This window comes from Aspergillus clavatus, genomic scaffold (genome assembly GCF_000002715.2).
Source record: "Aspergillus clavatus NRRL 1 1099423829795 genomic scaffold, whole genome shotgun sequence".
NCBI lineage: Eukaryota > Fungi > Ascomycota > Eurotiomycetes > Eurotiales > Aspergillaceae > Aspergillus > Aspergillus clavatus.
In genome coordinates this window covers 1225106-1238223 of record NW_001517104.1, presented here as the reverse complement: position 1 = coordinate 1238223, position 13118 = coordinate 1225106, and the positions used below count along the sequence as shown (strand labels likewise).

Below are 13118 nucleotides of genomic sequence, written 5' to 3'. Positions count from 1 at the left end.
TTCCATACTTTCCAAAGCATCGCCGCCAACTGGGTCACCCCATGAATGCCTGCCTGCCTCAGGCTCTACATCTCCATTTTCTTTTCTTCAACAAACACTCTTTTAGGTTCGACTTTCCCACACATCCACACGAAACAACTCCCACTGGTGAATTCGATGGTGCACACCTGGAGTGACGCCAAGCTCTGGCATCATCTCCCTCGATCATGTCGACCCCCTTATCGTCAGCAGCAACCCCGCGTGGCACTGCCAGCCTAAACGTCCCCGCGACGCAGAACACCGCGCCCGTCGTCAAATTCCGGTGCCTGTTCACGCACGATGTGCGGCGCAAGGCGAAACGCTGGCATGATGGCTTCCTCCGGTATCACACCTTCAACAAGCGGGTCATGTGCTACGATAACACGGGCTATTTCATCGGGGATCTACACTGGCGACAAGATGAGGGGATCCAGGACGGGGACGAGCTGGAACTGGACAAAGGCGTGCTGATCCAGGTCTGCGAGCCGGTGGAAAAGACAGAAACGGATCTATCGACGCTTTACAGCAACAAGAAGAAGACTCAGGACTCTCCTCCGCAAGCCGGACGGTCGCCGGCTCCCTTACTTCGCTCGTCTGCGTCCAGTAGGCCTTCGATACCTTCGCAGTCCCAACAGCCTCGGTCTCTCAATGAGGTGCTAGGCATCAGGAAGATGCCCATTGGTCCACCTCAATCTCCCTTCGAGGAACGCGAACAACAGAGACAGAAGGAAGACAACCAACTGGTGTCTGAGAGAGCTGCTAAGCGGCAGAGAACGGCTGCTTCGGAAAGACAGACCGACCAACGTCCCAGCGACGTGGTTCCTAATGTCCCGGTTCTCGTCGATCTCTCCGAGTCCTCCAGTGAGCGGCCAGAAAGGACAAACAAGGTCACTCCAGCGGCCCAGTCCGTCTCTACATTGGCAAGCAAGAACCCTACTCCCACCAGCCGGCCAGACCCCCCAGCGACAAAGAATACTTCCAGTAGCGACGTTCCACGAGCCGCCGAACCGCACCAAGCACCAAGCAATGCCCCAGCCCCCGCATCGAGATCAATCTCCGCCCAGTCACCCTCAGACACACCCAGGAGCACGCTTCGGCTGTCTACCAGCCAGCCCCGGAAAAAGCTCATGTACCAGGCGCTGCTCCCCAACCCGCCAGCGGAAAAGACGGCACCTCAAGATAAGAAGATTAGACCTGTACAGTCCAGATCTCAGTTAGTATGTGCTCTGTGGCAATTTTGGAATCTGACTGACAGTCCCAGCGAGGCTAAACCGCTTTCAATGCAAGATCTCAGCTCGACCAACATGGATTTCATTCCGACGGAATCAACCATGGGTGTCCTCCAGGGAATGCTGATGGACATTGTTCCTGAATCGCCATTGAGAATGAACGGGGCCCGAGGCACGATGATGAACCAACTTCTGAGACCAACTACCACTCTCGAAACCAGAACATCAGCTCCCCTCCCCTCGAAACCCCCGTCAAAGGGACTCCGGAAGGCCCTGTCCGACCCTACCGCGTTGGCCGCCAGCAACACCGTGCAATCGCGGTCGCTGCTGATGAAGAGATCGCTCTTTGCAGAGCCGATTGAGGAGCACCCGCTGGAACAAGGACCATGGACGTCCGAGGCTCTGGATCTGTTTGATTTCTGGCCACCGGGACGGCCCAAACCGGCCTGATCACTTTCCACCCTTTTGTTATTTTTAGTGTTTTATGATACCCCCTAGATGCATGTACTTATGAAGACATAACGAAAACAACCCAATCAATCGACTTTCTCAAAGCCAATCTTCACAACCTACGCACTCTTCTTCTTCACCAACACCCCAGAAATATACGCCAACGGCGACCTTCCAAACCACCGATCCAGCTCCACAGACTCCCACCCGCCATCCGCACGCGCCGCGCCCCGCAGCACCCGCTCCGTATCCCGATCCAAGCAACAATCCCCAATGAACAACCCCCACCCCAGCGCCATATACACCGCCTGCATCACCCGCGCCAGCACACTCCCCTTGGCCGTCCGCCACGGATTAACCACATGCTCCACAACAAGCATCTTCCCCCCAGGCCGCAGCAGCGCATACAACTCGCCCACTGTTTTCTCCACCTCCGCCACAGAACACAACACCCGCACGCAGATAATCGTATCGAACACGCCCCCCTCTGGCACCCCGCCCTGCTCGTCCGCCACCAGCCCCACCCGCCTCAACTCCGGCACCAGCTCCGCCGCCGCAGCCCCGCACGGCAGCACCGTGTACTTCCCCGCGAGGCCCTCCTCGTCCGCGCGCGCGCGCAGCGCCGCGTGCAGCCCGGCGCATGGCTCCGCGCCGTACAGCGCGGTGATCGCCGGCCCGCGCAGGAGCGGCATCTGCGTGCCTGTGCCGGGGCCGACATCGAGCACGACGCCCGATGCCTGTGCCAGGATGGACGGGATGAGGTCCGTTGAGTTCTGGATGGGTCCTGTGCCTGTGCTTGTTCCTGTTGCTGGGCTTGGGGCCGAGGCGGCGGAGGGGTCCGGGCGGTTCGCTAGATGCCATCAGCGTCCATTACACAATGAACATGGGACATAAAAGGACGGAAGGAACAAGGAAGAAGGGGCAAGAAAGGGGAAGGAAGGGGGGGGGTTACAGCTGAAATCCACCCAGAAGCGGCCGAAGGCCTCATCACGGAGTTTGGTGGTCTGCAGGAGCGGGGCGAGGAGTTCACCGCGGCGGAAGACGGCTTCGAGGCAGACTCTGGCGTAATCTGGTTTCCTTAGCTGTTAGTATTGTATTTCATTTATTGGTATGGATCAATCAGCAAGAAAGTATAGGCTTCGATGTGCGGAGCGGAGACTCGAATTGACGGAAAGGAAACTATGAAAGGTAGAATCATACAGGTCATGGCCCAGGCCAGGAGCTGGCCTGGTTCGATCAGTGACTGCAGCCATTGCTTGGTGGTGGGCTCGGGAGATGTCATCGCGGCTGGTGGATATATCCCTGTGGTCTCGAGACACCAATTCAACTACTGAAGGGAGAGTAAACAAAAGAGTTGTGGAATGGTCAACATTCATAGTTGCGGAGAGAAAGAGATGAGATATGTCTCCGACCCTAGTCCTGATCGGGATGGCCAACCACAGATGGAGCATCTAACGTATCTACTATCTGGGCAGACTACTACATACGGAGTACGGAGTTGTACAGGGGAGAGCACTGGATATTGAGGCGATAGCACTGCAACCTTTCGATGTCATTCATCCTGGCACCTGGGCTATTTCCTGTGCCTGCCGTATGGGCAAGCAGAAGGTCCAAAAACAAGAAACAGTGACAACCAACAGCGACATGGTGATACAACCCGATTATACTCAGTCATCCTCACCGTCATTACAGTCTCAGAAATCAGCCAAAATCGAGGGAGATGGAAAAGCTAGAAGAAGGTACAAAGCGGTGGACTTGCGCAAGTTACTCGCACAGAATGTTGCATAGAAAAGAGTCAAGCCAGAACGAACGATCGACCCAGGTGGGTGTCAAGGCTGAGAGGTGTCAACATAGGAAAATAAAAATAAATCCAACTAACTCATGTTGTAATGGCAATGGCAATGGCTGCAAGAAGGAATGACCGGGAATAGAGACCAGGCACCAAGGAGTGGGGAGGTTGTTGGTCACAAGGCTCAAGCATGAGATACAACGATAGAGGTGATTCAAGTGCCATGAAGGTATCTGTATGCAACCAGCTCGAGGCTAGGGAAGAAGAAACAAAGGAAGCTGGTCAAAAGGCTCAGATGCTGATGGGGCACGCTCATCAAATTCGCAATGTACCAGAGGTGCAAAAAAGGACAACGGGAGGATATGCAGAGGAGCACAAAAGAGACTCGTGGACACCAACAGACAGCAGCTCAGCTGTCTGTTCAGTGATGGGAGTGATTCCGGTTGACTCGGGGGCTATATCGACTTGTCCTCGCGAGTGAACTGACGTCGTGCTTGCCATCGCAGCAAGCGCGAACATTCTCCAACCGGTCGCTTTCCTGCTCTCGCTCCATCATGCGCCGAAAGTCTTCCTCGCTGTCGCGATCATGTAGACTTCCATCATGGACGCTGCCCTCGTTTACACTCGAAGCGGAGTAGCTGGGTCGCCCGCGACGACCAAACGAACCCTTAATAGTTGTGTTCAGGATGGTGCTCAAACGCGAAGTGGAACCATGTCGGCCATCGTCCGGAACTTGGAGGCTGGAAATATGCGACCGGGCACTAGGTGCTGGCGAAACACGGCCTGGAGTTACCGCCTGTCGTACGGACATGGCAGAGCCGGCTCGCTGTTTGGGCGCATTGCGGACCGTGCGGCTCCGCGACGAGGAGAAGGACATGCGCGCTGTTTGACGGGAAGCTGATCGGAATCCTGGGTTGGACTCATCGATATCTTCGAGGGCCGCATTGGGTTCCTGGCCATCCCCATTTTCGTCGGCATTCCGCAGGAGCAGATAAGACAGTGCGTTGAACCACGTCTCGTGTCTCTGGCTGGTCGAAGCGGTAAATCGCACCCGGCGACCGGGGCTAACGACTTCTAGGCTGCGGCAATGAAGACCAGGTGGGTAAGGATTGTCATCGGCGACGACTCGGACTGCCTCAATGGGTACACTCTTCGTGCGCACTTCATTCTTTCCGGCAGATTGAGGATCCTGATCGCTCCAGTACAACGTGCGCGTATATGGGTGAACCCAGAAGTAACGACGATGTCTTGTGTTGGATATCTCGCCGGTGACTGTCCGACGGGTGTACTTCCAGAGAAACTCCCCAATCATGGTCTGGGTAATGGCTTGGATCATACGAGGATCGGTTCCTGCAGCATATCCGTTTGGCATTGGGTTTGCGTACGCAGTGGTATTAAATCGTTCTTCAATCTCCGATGCGAAGGACGAAACGGATGATGCTCGAGACACCTGGCTTTCCCGTCCGATCTTGCTTCGCGAGGTACTGGTTTTGGTAGAATGGACGACGCCGACTTCGTTAGGAGTCCGCGGGCGCTGGATGGAGCTAGCTCGGTATGCGGAAGCCGGGGCCAGGGGAGGGGCCATGAGGCCAGGGGACACGGGGCGCTGCTCCAAAGACTTCTTCTCAGCCGCCAAGATAGCTTCGCGGTGGTCCGCAGGTAGTGGCGGATGACTATTGATACTTGAACTCAGGCTCGCTGAGCTACTGGGACGACGGGGGGCAGATTGAAGTGAAGAATTTGAGCCGTGTTGAGTAGAACGAGGCCGTGCTTTTGGTGTTGCAAATGGCGATGGTCCGGCATCCTTGGCTTTGTCACTATCAGGCGGAGAGAGCGGGCGAGATGAGACTCGGTCCATGAGTATCTGGTCAATCTGCTTGGACGAGAGAATTGTCTGGGCGCCAGAGTCGGCCTGGTTGAATCGGTGCCTTCTGTCGCGTGTGACAGCATTCCCAGTAATAGCACCGAGAGGCATCACGACACTCGTCTCTTGATCCCTTGTGGCAGGGCGGGAATCTTCGCCAGGCCCATCCTTGGAGGACACAAAGTCCTCAGGCTGTATCGCAACCGCTCTTTCTTGGGGTTCGGTTGGAGGGACCTTCTCGTCCGTAAGCTGCAGGGGCGCCATGATAGGCACGGAAAGCATATGCTCAGCGGGAAGTGTCTCCACAGACCGGATGGCAGAGTATGCCAGATCCGGCAGTGCAGGAGCGGGCAGCTCGCGAGGTCGGGGCGCAACGGGCTCAGTGCAGACTGAATGGACGCCTGAGATGCTCAATCCCGGAAGTTCAGGCTGTTTGACTTCTTCGACAACAGATACAGGCTCTGGTTCCGGGACCCGTTCAGGAAGCGAGACTGCAATGGGCTCTGTATGCTCGGACCAGATCACCGAGATATCAAGCTCTGGTACCTCCGTGCTCGTAGACTGATCAGCAACAGGGGTGATGATGATAGACTCAGGCTCCGGCAACGTTACAGCGATCGGCTGAGTAGACTCCGACAGGATAGTTGAGATATCTAATTCTGGAAGGTCTGTGCTGGTGGCATGATCGGCAACGGAAATGACGGGTACCGGTACGGGCTCAGGGATTGTTGCAGCGACGGGCAACGTATGTTCCGAAAAGACGGTTGAAACATCCATCTGTGGAACATAGACTGGTTCGGGCTCCGGCAGTTGCACGGTCATTGGCGCGGTGGCTTGAAAAGAGATGTTTGACAAAGTCATCTCCCAAGGCTTCGAAGCAGGAAGCGCGACGGGCTCGGTCGAGCCGCCGACAAAGTATGAGGTACTCAGCTCCGGGAATCTAGCTGCCACAGGAGAAGTCTCCTGAGATGAGATAGATGAGAGGTCCAACTGTGCAGGTGAAGGGGCGGTGTGGTTGACCAATTCGGGCTCTGCATCTGACGCATCGTCCCAAGCCATCTTTGGTGGAGTCGGCACGCTGGATATCTGATCCCCGTTCGATTCCCCATTTGATTTAAGTGGGGTCCACTGCGTCGCAGAATTGACTAACATGGGCGGCGCCTTTACATTCACGTGGTTCTCTGCATCCAAAGCAATTTCTCTAGTCGGCGTTGAGGGTGCGACAGGTACGGTATCATCGGCAGCAACTACACCAGCACTTCTGCTCGGTTCCCAGGGGTCGGTCATTACACCCGAATCGACCATGGCGGGCTTCGGCGGTACTTCCAGAATGACCTCCGAGGGTCTGCGAGAATCGGGAGTTGGCAGCATGCGGGGAGTCGAGACTTGAGAGTTTGTATCGAAAGCTCCGTCTTCATCTTCCCCTCCCTCGAGTTCTGCGAGCTCTGCGAAAAGGCTTTGTCCTTCTGGAGCTGTAGAGTCTTGAGTGAAGCTAGTCGCAGGCGAGTCTCGTGCACTCGAGGGCCGGCTGCTATAGGCCATGGGTGCCTCCCCCGAGGGTCGAATCGTTCGGAGGACACTTCTCTTTTTCCGAAGTCGGTATCTCGGCGCTTGAGTTTGGCTGGGTGAGGGAAAGCCTCCATCGATATCTTCATCTTCGTCCGCAGAGGTAGAGGCTGTACTTTGATATGATGAGCGATCACGAGCCTTGGCCATTACCAGGGATGAAGATACTCGCTGCCGAGGAGTTCTCAGGACGCTGTCCTCGGTTTCGGTGAGTTCATCGGTATCAGAGCTATCGTCAGCCATGCTTTCGATGCCGGTCTGGAAAGCTTCACTTTCCGTGGCAGTCTCCCGTTCATTGGCGGTCTCGAAGGCATCGTCGGCCTCGGTGGCGGTTTGGTAGGCATCACTAGGCTCATCTGACGATGGTTCAGCCGAGCGGTTCCGTGCCAGCGATGCCACGACGTGACGGCTGGGCGTGGCGTCAACGGCATTATCCTCCCAGTCTGTATCCTCGATTTCAATCTCGGTCTTGCCTCTGCGCCCGGCACCCAACAGATCAGGTCGTGCGGGCTTCCGGAAAGAATCAGGCTTGGTCTTCTGGCGCTTGGTGGATGGGCCAGCTGGAGCAGCAGCTTCGCGACGGCGTTGTTCGATGTCATCGCGGGCTTCTTGCAGCATGCGCTTCAGCTCAATCTTTTCAGTTTTCTCGCGATGGATCGTGCTCTTGAGGTTCTGAATCATGCGATGAGCATGGCCGAGAGAACTGCGCAGTGTCTCAGTCTCCAGATGGTTGTGCCGCGGGGTGAACTTGTTCGGCGACGGTGGAGGTGAGTTTTCGGGAGTGGCCTGGTCGTCGTCAGAAGGATGGTTGTCACGAGGGACCTCCAGCGTAGCTTGTGCTTCATGCTGCCGAAGGCGCATCGCGATCACTTTGGCGAGCTCTTCATTCTGAGTGTTCAGTTCGGCGACTTTCTTCTGCAGCGCAAGCCTTTCAGTATCCCCGGTGTTGAGATTCCTGCGTAGGAGGTGGATTTCAGCGTCATTGGCTTTTTGGGCGGCCGCCTGTTCTTCGATCAGTTTGGCGTTCGTCTGCTTCAATTCCTCCAGCTCGCGTTCAATGGCGTTCTTTTCGGAGGTCACTGCACCCAGGCTGCCGTTGAGTCGATTCTCCCGATCGGCGGCCTCCTTGATCGCACTCATGAGCTCGTGCGTTCGAGTCTCCAACGTCCAATTCTCATCCTTATAGCGCTCCTCGCTCTCATCTAGTGCGCGGATGCGCTGGGCATATCCCTCCGCCTCAAGTTCCAGACGAGATTTTTCCAGGGTGACGTTCTTCAGGGCATCCTCGCGCTCGGCGAGCAGGGCTTGCAATTGGCGGACCTGAGCCAGAAGTGAAGTGGAAATCTCGGTGGCGAATTCGATATCGTGAACGCGGCTCGATGGCTGGTTGCGCTGCTTGCGTGATGGAACGCTCACTTTGCTCGGAGAGTTGGTTGCTTGGCTGGCAAACAGCACGGGGCTGAGGGGTGACTAGATTTTTACAAACCGTTAACTGTCGTTCAGATACTCCAGATCAGTGAGAATATATACCTTCTGATCAACCGAGGGTGTACCCAGGTGACCCTCCTCAACACCTGCATGACGCTTCGGAGCGAGGAAAGCTCGCGCCGTCTCCCGACCAATCTCGTTGTATTCTCTCTCCAGATCTGCCAACTTCTGGCGCAAGTCCGAGCCAATCTGGTCCTCATCCTGCTGCTGTTCCACCTCTCTCAGCTTTTCTTCAAGCTCTCTCTGTTGTTCAATAAGCGCTGTGCCTAGCTTGGATGCCTCCTCGAGTCGACGCTCGGTCTCCGCCAGGTGAGCCTCGAGGGCTCTTTTGGCTTGCGCTGGCGAGGATGCATTGAGACTGAACAGCTGGTTATCGAATGCTGAATAGCGCTGTGCATCATGTGAAACAGGTCGCTCCTCGGCCGAGGAAACGAAGGGATCCTCCATCGAGGTCATCTTGGCTGCACTCGATCGTTCCGCGTCCGTGGGAATGTTGTCTATATGAGCTGCGGAAAGCCTGGATATCTGAGTGCCAGCTGGATGCCGTGGTGGAGCGATTCTAATCCGCCAAAATAGCCGCCGTGAGGATTTCGCAAACTCGTCGCCTCGTTCCTTTTCGTCTCCGTTCTCGACTTAGCGCATCATCCGGCCCACTTGCGATATATTGGTTTTTTGGCCCTTTCGTAATATCCTTGGTTTATCGTATCTTGTGGTCGATATGAGTCGCTGACCGAGTCGGTATTCCAGGTGTGGGGGATACCCTTTTACAGATGGTGGGATGATATGCGCAGCGTCGGTCGGGCGACAAACAAAGACAGTCGTGTCAAGCCGAAGTGTCAAAAGGACCAGGGACTGATCGAGTCTCGTACAACGTCTAGATGGGGGAAGCAATCGCAAGCGAATGCGACCACTTCGAATCGAGTGATGGATTGTTTTGAAAGAGCTGCAGCAAAAGGGTGTGCCGGCGGCGACAGGACAACAAACGCGTTGTGGACGTAATGGCGATTGTGCGTGGATGCAAAAGCCAGGATATCGGACCAGCCACAACAGATCACTGCACGATCAACACTCGGGAAGAAGCAGGAGAGGGTGATTTGGCAAAACAGGGAATCTGACTGGGATTCGGTAGGTTGCGATTACAATGGAGAGAGAGAGGAGAGAGGACGGAGGTCGGAGGGGGGGGTTGCTTTGTTGCGTACAGAGTAGTAGTAATCACCTACGCCATACAAGAAGGGGACATTAAATCAGATAAAAGAGAGAGAGAGAGAGAGAGAGAGAGAGAGAGAAAAGAGAAAGGACAACGAAATGAAGGGAAATTAGTAAGTGGACAGTAAAGAAAGAACGAAAGTCGGGAGACGTAATTGAAGATCCAAAAGGGAGAGAAAAAAAAAAAAAAAAAAAAAGGAGGGGAAGAGATTGAGTCAAGAAGAAGTAGAAGAAATAAGGAAAAATTATGAATAGATGGATGGGATGGATAGGAATTGACAGGTGGACAACAACGAGACGAGATGCGACTCGTTGGGTGGGGAGACAAAGGAAAAGAGAGTAAGAAGAAGAGGAAGAGGAAGAAGAGAGAGAGAGAGTCGCAAACTCGCAAAAAGTAATTATTAGAGAGAAGAGAGACGGAGGAATGTGGAGAGGATTATTAGCACCACAGTATGTACGGAGTAGTATTATGGAGTATGGACTACTCCGTATGGACTACTATTAGATACTATCTACTCAGTAGGTAGGACTGTAGGAGGGCATATGGGCTATGTATCGATCTCTCTGTAGGATTCAAGTCCAGCTTGTTCCTCCTATCGAGTCTCGTCCGGATATCGACTATTAAATACTGACTTCGCCGTAGTAACATCTGAATCAAAACATGAACTATTTGTTTGATGAGCCTACTAGTACCTAGGGAATTAAATAATGATCTGATAGATATGACCCAGCACCTTGCAGATGGTCTCCTCGAAACGGTACCTGATCTCTGCGCTTGACCCATTGTTATCGCTGGCCATCGCCTGCTAATCGCCACGGTTCCATCTGTCGTCCAACCTTAAACATTTGTCGAGTGTCTACTAGTCTACTGCCTAGTAGATAGTAGTAGTAGAACGAAGCATGTAGTAGTATGATAGATTAATACTAGATTTGAATGGTTCTTCCCGACTGCTCTTCCCATGGAATGATGAGGGTCCCCAGGAACAGAAACCTGGGATGGATCATGGATGCCCTAGGCCTCCAATGTTTGCCTGGTTTGCACTCTAGCCATTGCCCCAACCCGACGCGGTCATGTGACTCGATTATGCTCGTCATTTGCACATGAATGGGAGAAGTGGGCTCTATCTATTGATCCCATCTCCAACACTCCCAAAATTCCACCGTCGAGTGCAGAACAATGACAGACGCCGTCCCCCAGTTCTCATTCAAAAAGCGCGCCAACAAGGCGAAGGCCAACTTTCGTAAAAAGCCCGATACGCCGCCACCAGCGTCCGACTCCGACTCCGATTTCACCTCCTCCGATGACGAAGAAGGCCGCCGCATCAAAAGACGTCGCAAGAATGCCGCGGTTACTGCTTCATCGGCTGCGGCTGGACCCCGCCGGAATGTGCAGGAAGACCAACCGACAGAGACTGGTCCTGCACCCTTGACAACCTCCAACGACGCGACCAAGCACTCCAACTGGTACGACGACGAATTAAGTGAAAAGAACCTCTTGGGCACAACGAGGGCTCGACCGGCAGAGGGTGCGCCATCGGCGCCCGACGGCACCTACAAAGGCGCGGCGAACTACTCGTCGTTCATCCAGAAGAACCCCAATGCACCCACGAAGCAGTTCGGGCCCATCAAGGCGCCGACCAACGTTCGCACAGTGACCGTCATGGATTTTGCACCTGATGTTTGTAAGGATTGGAAGCAAACTGGTTTCTGCGGTTTTGGAGGTATGTTTGTTTAGCCTCGTCCTGTTCAAGACCTTGCCCTAACACCGCGACACAGATTCCTGCAAGTTCCTGCACGCGCGAGAAGACTACAAACAGGGCTGGGAGCTGGACCGGGAATGGGAGATCGGTACTAAGGGGAAACAGCTGAGCGGTCGGGTGGTATCGAAACGAAGCGGTGACACCAAGACTGCGGAGGACGATGAAGATGACGATGACGACGAGCTTTTGGAGAGCATCCCATTCGCCTGCATCATTTGCAAAGAGTCTTACAAGAACCCGATCATTACAAAATGTGGCCATTACTTCTGCGAGTCGTGCGCTCTGCAACGGTACCGGAAGAACCCCTCTTGTGCTGCCTGTGGGGCAGGGACGGGCGGTGTCTTCAATGTCGCGAAGAAGCTCAATCATTTGCTGGACAAGAAGCGAGAGCGCGCACGAAGGCTACGGGAGCAGGCGATCGCAGATGGTGAAGAAGTCAGTAGTGATGAGGAGGGAGATGGTGGAGAATCAGAGTGATTCGTCTTAAGACGACCTGCGGCTGGCCGCAATGCATGCTATAATGGCCCACCATATTGTATTCTAAACTGCGGCGTATAGTCTCATGATGAAGAGCGATTGTCCGAGTATTTCGTAAGATTTTTGTTCATGTTGATGTGTTTTGCTATGACTACGAGGTATCGAAAGAGGATGCTTTGTGGCTTTGACTAGCACGATAAACTTCGACACTGTCTCAGTCATACTGAAACCTAAGATCTTCTTGGCTGGGGACAGAAACCCCTCGGACTCATACTCCGTACTATGTAGATAGGTAGTAGTTATAAATAGTACTCCTTCGCACATCTGAAACATCGATGACAATTAGACGTTGGGGGCCGAAGTATCATCAACAGACGAAGCCTCCAAGGCCCCAACAGGCAACAATATATACTGCGGCCAGTGGCCACATCATCTCAATAATGAATCAGGCGGTGTCTGTGGGGGGGAAAAATGAGAGAAGAAGAGAAGTTCAAAAACTCAGCTATGCTTGTACGGCACAAGTATCCCAAATCTTGCCCATCAAAACCTCTAGGGACTTAGATAGACTCCCATTTGCCCCTCTTGCTCTCGTCCTCCAAGCATCTATCTATCTACTACTGAAAACCTCTGACATTCCATCTTCTCCCCACCATACGGTATCACTTGGCCATGTTGCCCCTTGGCGTACGAAAGATGATAGTCCAGAACCCACTCTGATCAACCCAACGGTATTGACCCTGTTGATTATTGGGATATCAAAATCAAACATCGGTGCTGTGGCCAGTGATTGCGTCCATGCACAGCCATGCTCATCGCCACTCTGGATTCGACCACTGTCGTGGAGGCTGTGAAGCGCAAACCATGGCTGTCGATCCAAATCCATGGAAGCAGTTTAGATATCCCGCATACGTAGTAGTGGTGGTCTCTGGGTCCAACTATCCCCCAAGTCCAACGAACCTTGGGTCTTGTCGTTGGTCATGGTCCTTGGATGACAGACAGTCCTCGCCTCATGCGCACAACTGCCACGTAAGGAGAAGTCAGTTTTCACGATTTACTCTGTAGTCGGCCACCACAGGTGCCACTACCGAACAGAAAGGAGAACTCCCTTTCCCCCCTAAACGATGATAGACTAGCTGAACTGCGCGCAATCCTTTTTAATCTCCACTTCTGCGCTGTCGTGGGCGCCAAGCTTCCCCGCTAAAGTCGCTAAACAACGGGCCAGAGGCCTAAAATGGGGGAGCTGCAACGCCGACTGGTCGACCCCTGGGTGC

General features: G+C 54.1%; 4 protein-coding genes across 4 annotated transcripts, besides 4 other annotated features; 2 read left to right on the top strand and 2 right to left on the bottom strand.

Annotated features, from left to right (window-relative positions):
- Positions 1 to 206: 206 nt before the first annotated feature.
- Positions 207 to 1697, top strand: ACLA_012820 (uncharacterized protein; the record flags this gene model as incomplete). The annotated part of the gene is made up of 1 exon (XM_001274279.1): positions 207 to 1697. One exon carries the CDS (start codon positions 207 to 209, stop codon positions 1695 to 1697), a length of 1491 nt encoding a protein of 496 aa, XP_001274280.1.
- Positions 1698 to 1816: 119 nt separating this feature from the next.
- Positions 1817 to 2979, bottom strand: ACLA_012810 (class I SAM-dependent methyltransferase; the record flags this gene model as incomplete). The annotated part of the gene is made up of 3 exons (XM_001274278.1): positions 1817 to 2547; positions 2650 to 2766; positions 2898 to 2979. 3 exons carry the CDS (start codon positions 2977 to 2979, stop codon positions 1817 to 1819), a joined length of 930 nt encoding a protein of 309 aa, XP_001274279.1.
- Positions 2980 to 3907: 928 nt separating this feature from the next.
- ACLA_012800 (putative nuclear migration protein (ApsA)) lies at positions 3908 to 8860 on the bottom strand (the record flags this gene model as incomplete). The annotated part of the gene is made up of 2 exons (XM_001274277.1): positions 3908 to 8386; positions 8447 to 8860. 2 exons carry the CDS (start codon positions 8858 to 8860, stop codon positions 3908 to 3910), a joined length of 4893 nt encoding a protein of 1630 aa, XP_001274278.1.
- Positions 8861 to 9657: 797 nt separating this feature from the next.
- Positions 9658 to 9700: a microsatellite.
- Positions 9659 to 9690: a microsatellite.
- Positions 9701 to 9786: 86 nt separating the features above from the next.
- Positions 9787 to 9807: a microsatellite.
- Positions 9808 to 9951: 144 nt separating this feature from the next.
- Positions 9952 to 9976: a microsatellite.
- An 811-nt stretch (positions 9977 to 10787) lies between these two features.
- Positions 10788 to 11847, top strand: ACLA_012790 (U2-type spliceosomal complex subunit CWC24; the record flags this gene model as incomplete). The annotated part of the gene is made up of 2 exons (XM_001274276.1): positions 10788 to 11331; positions 11387 to 11847. 2 exons carry the CDS (start codon positions 10788 to 10790, stop codon positions 11845 to 11847), a joined length of 1005 nt encoding a protein of 334 aa, XP_001274277.1.
- Positions 11848 to 13118: the final 1271 nt, after the last annotated feature.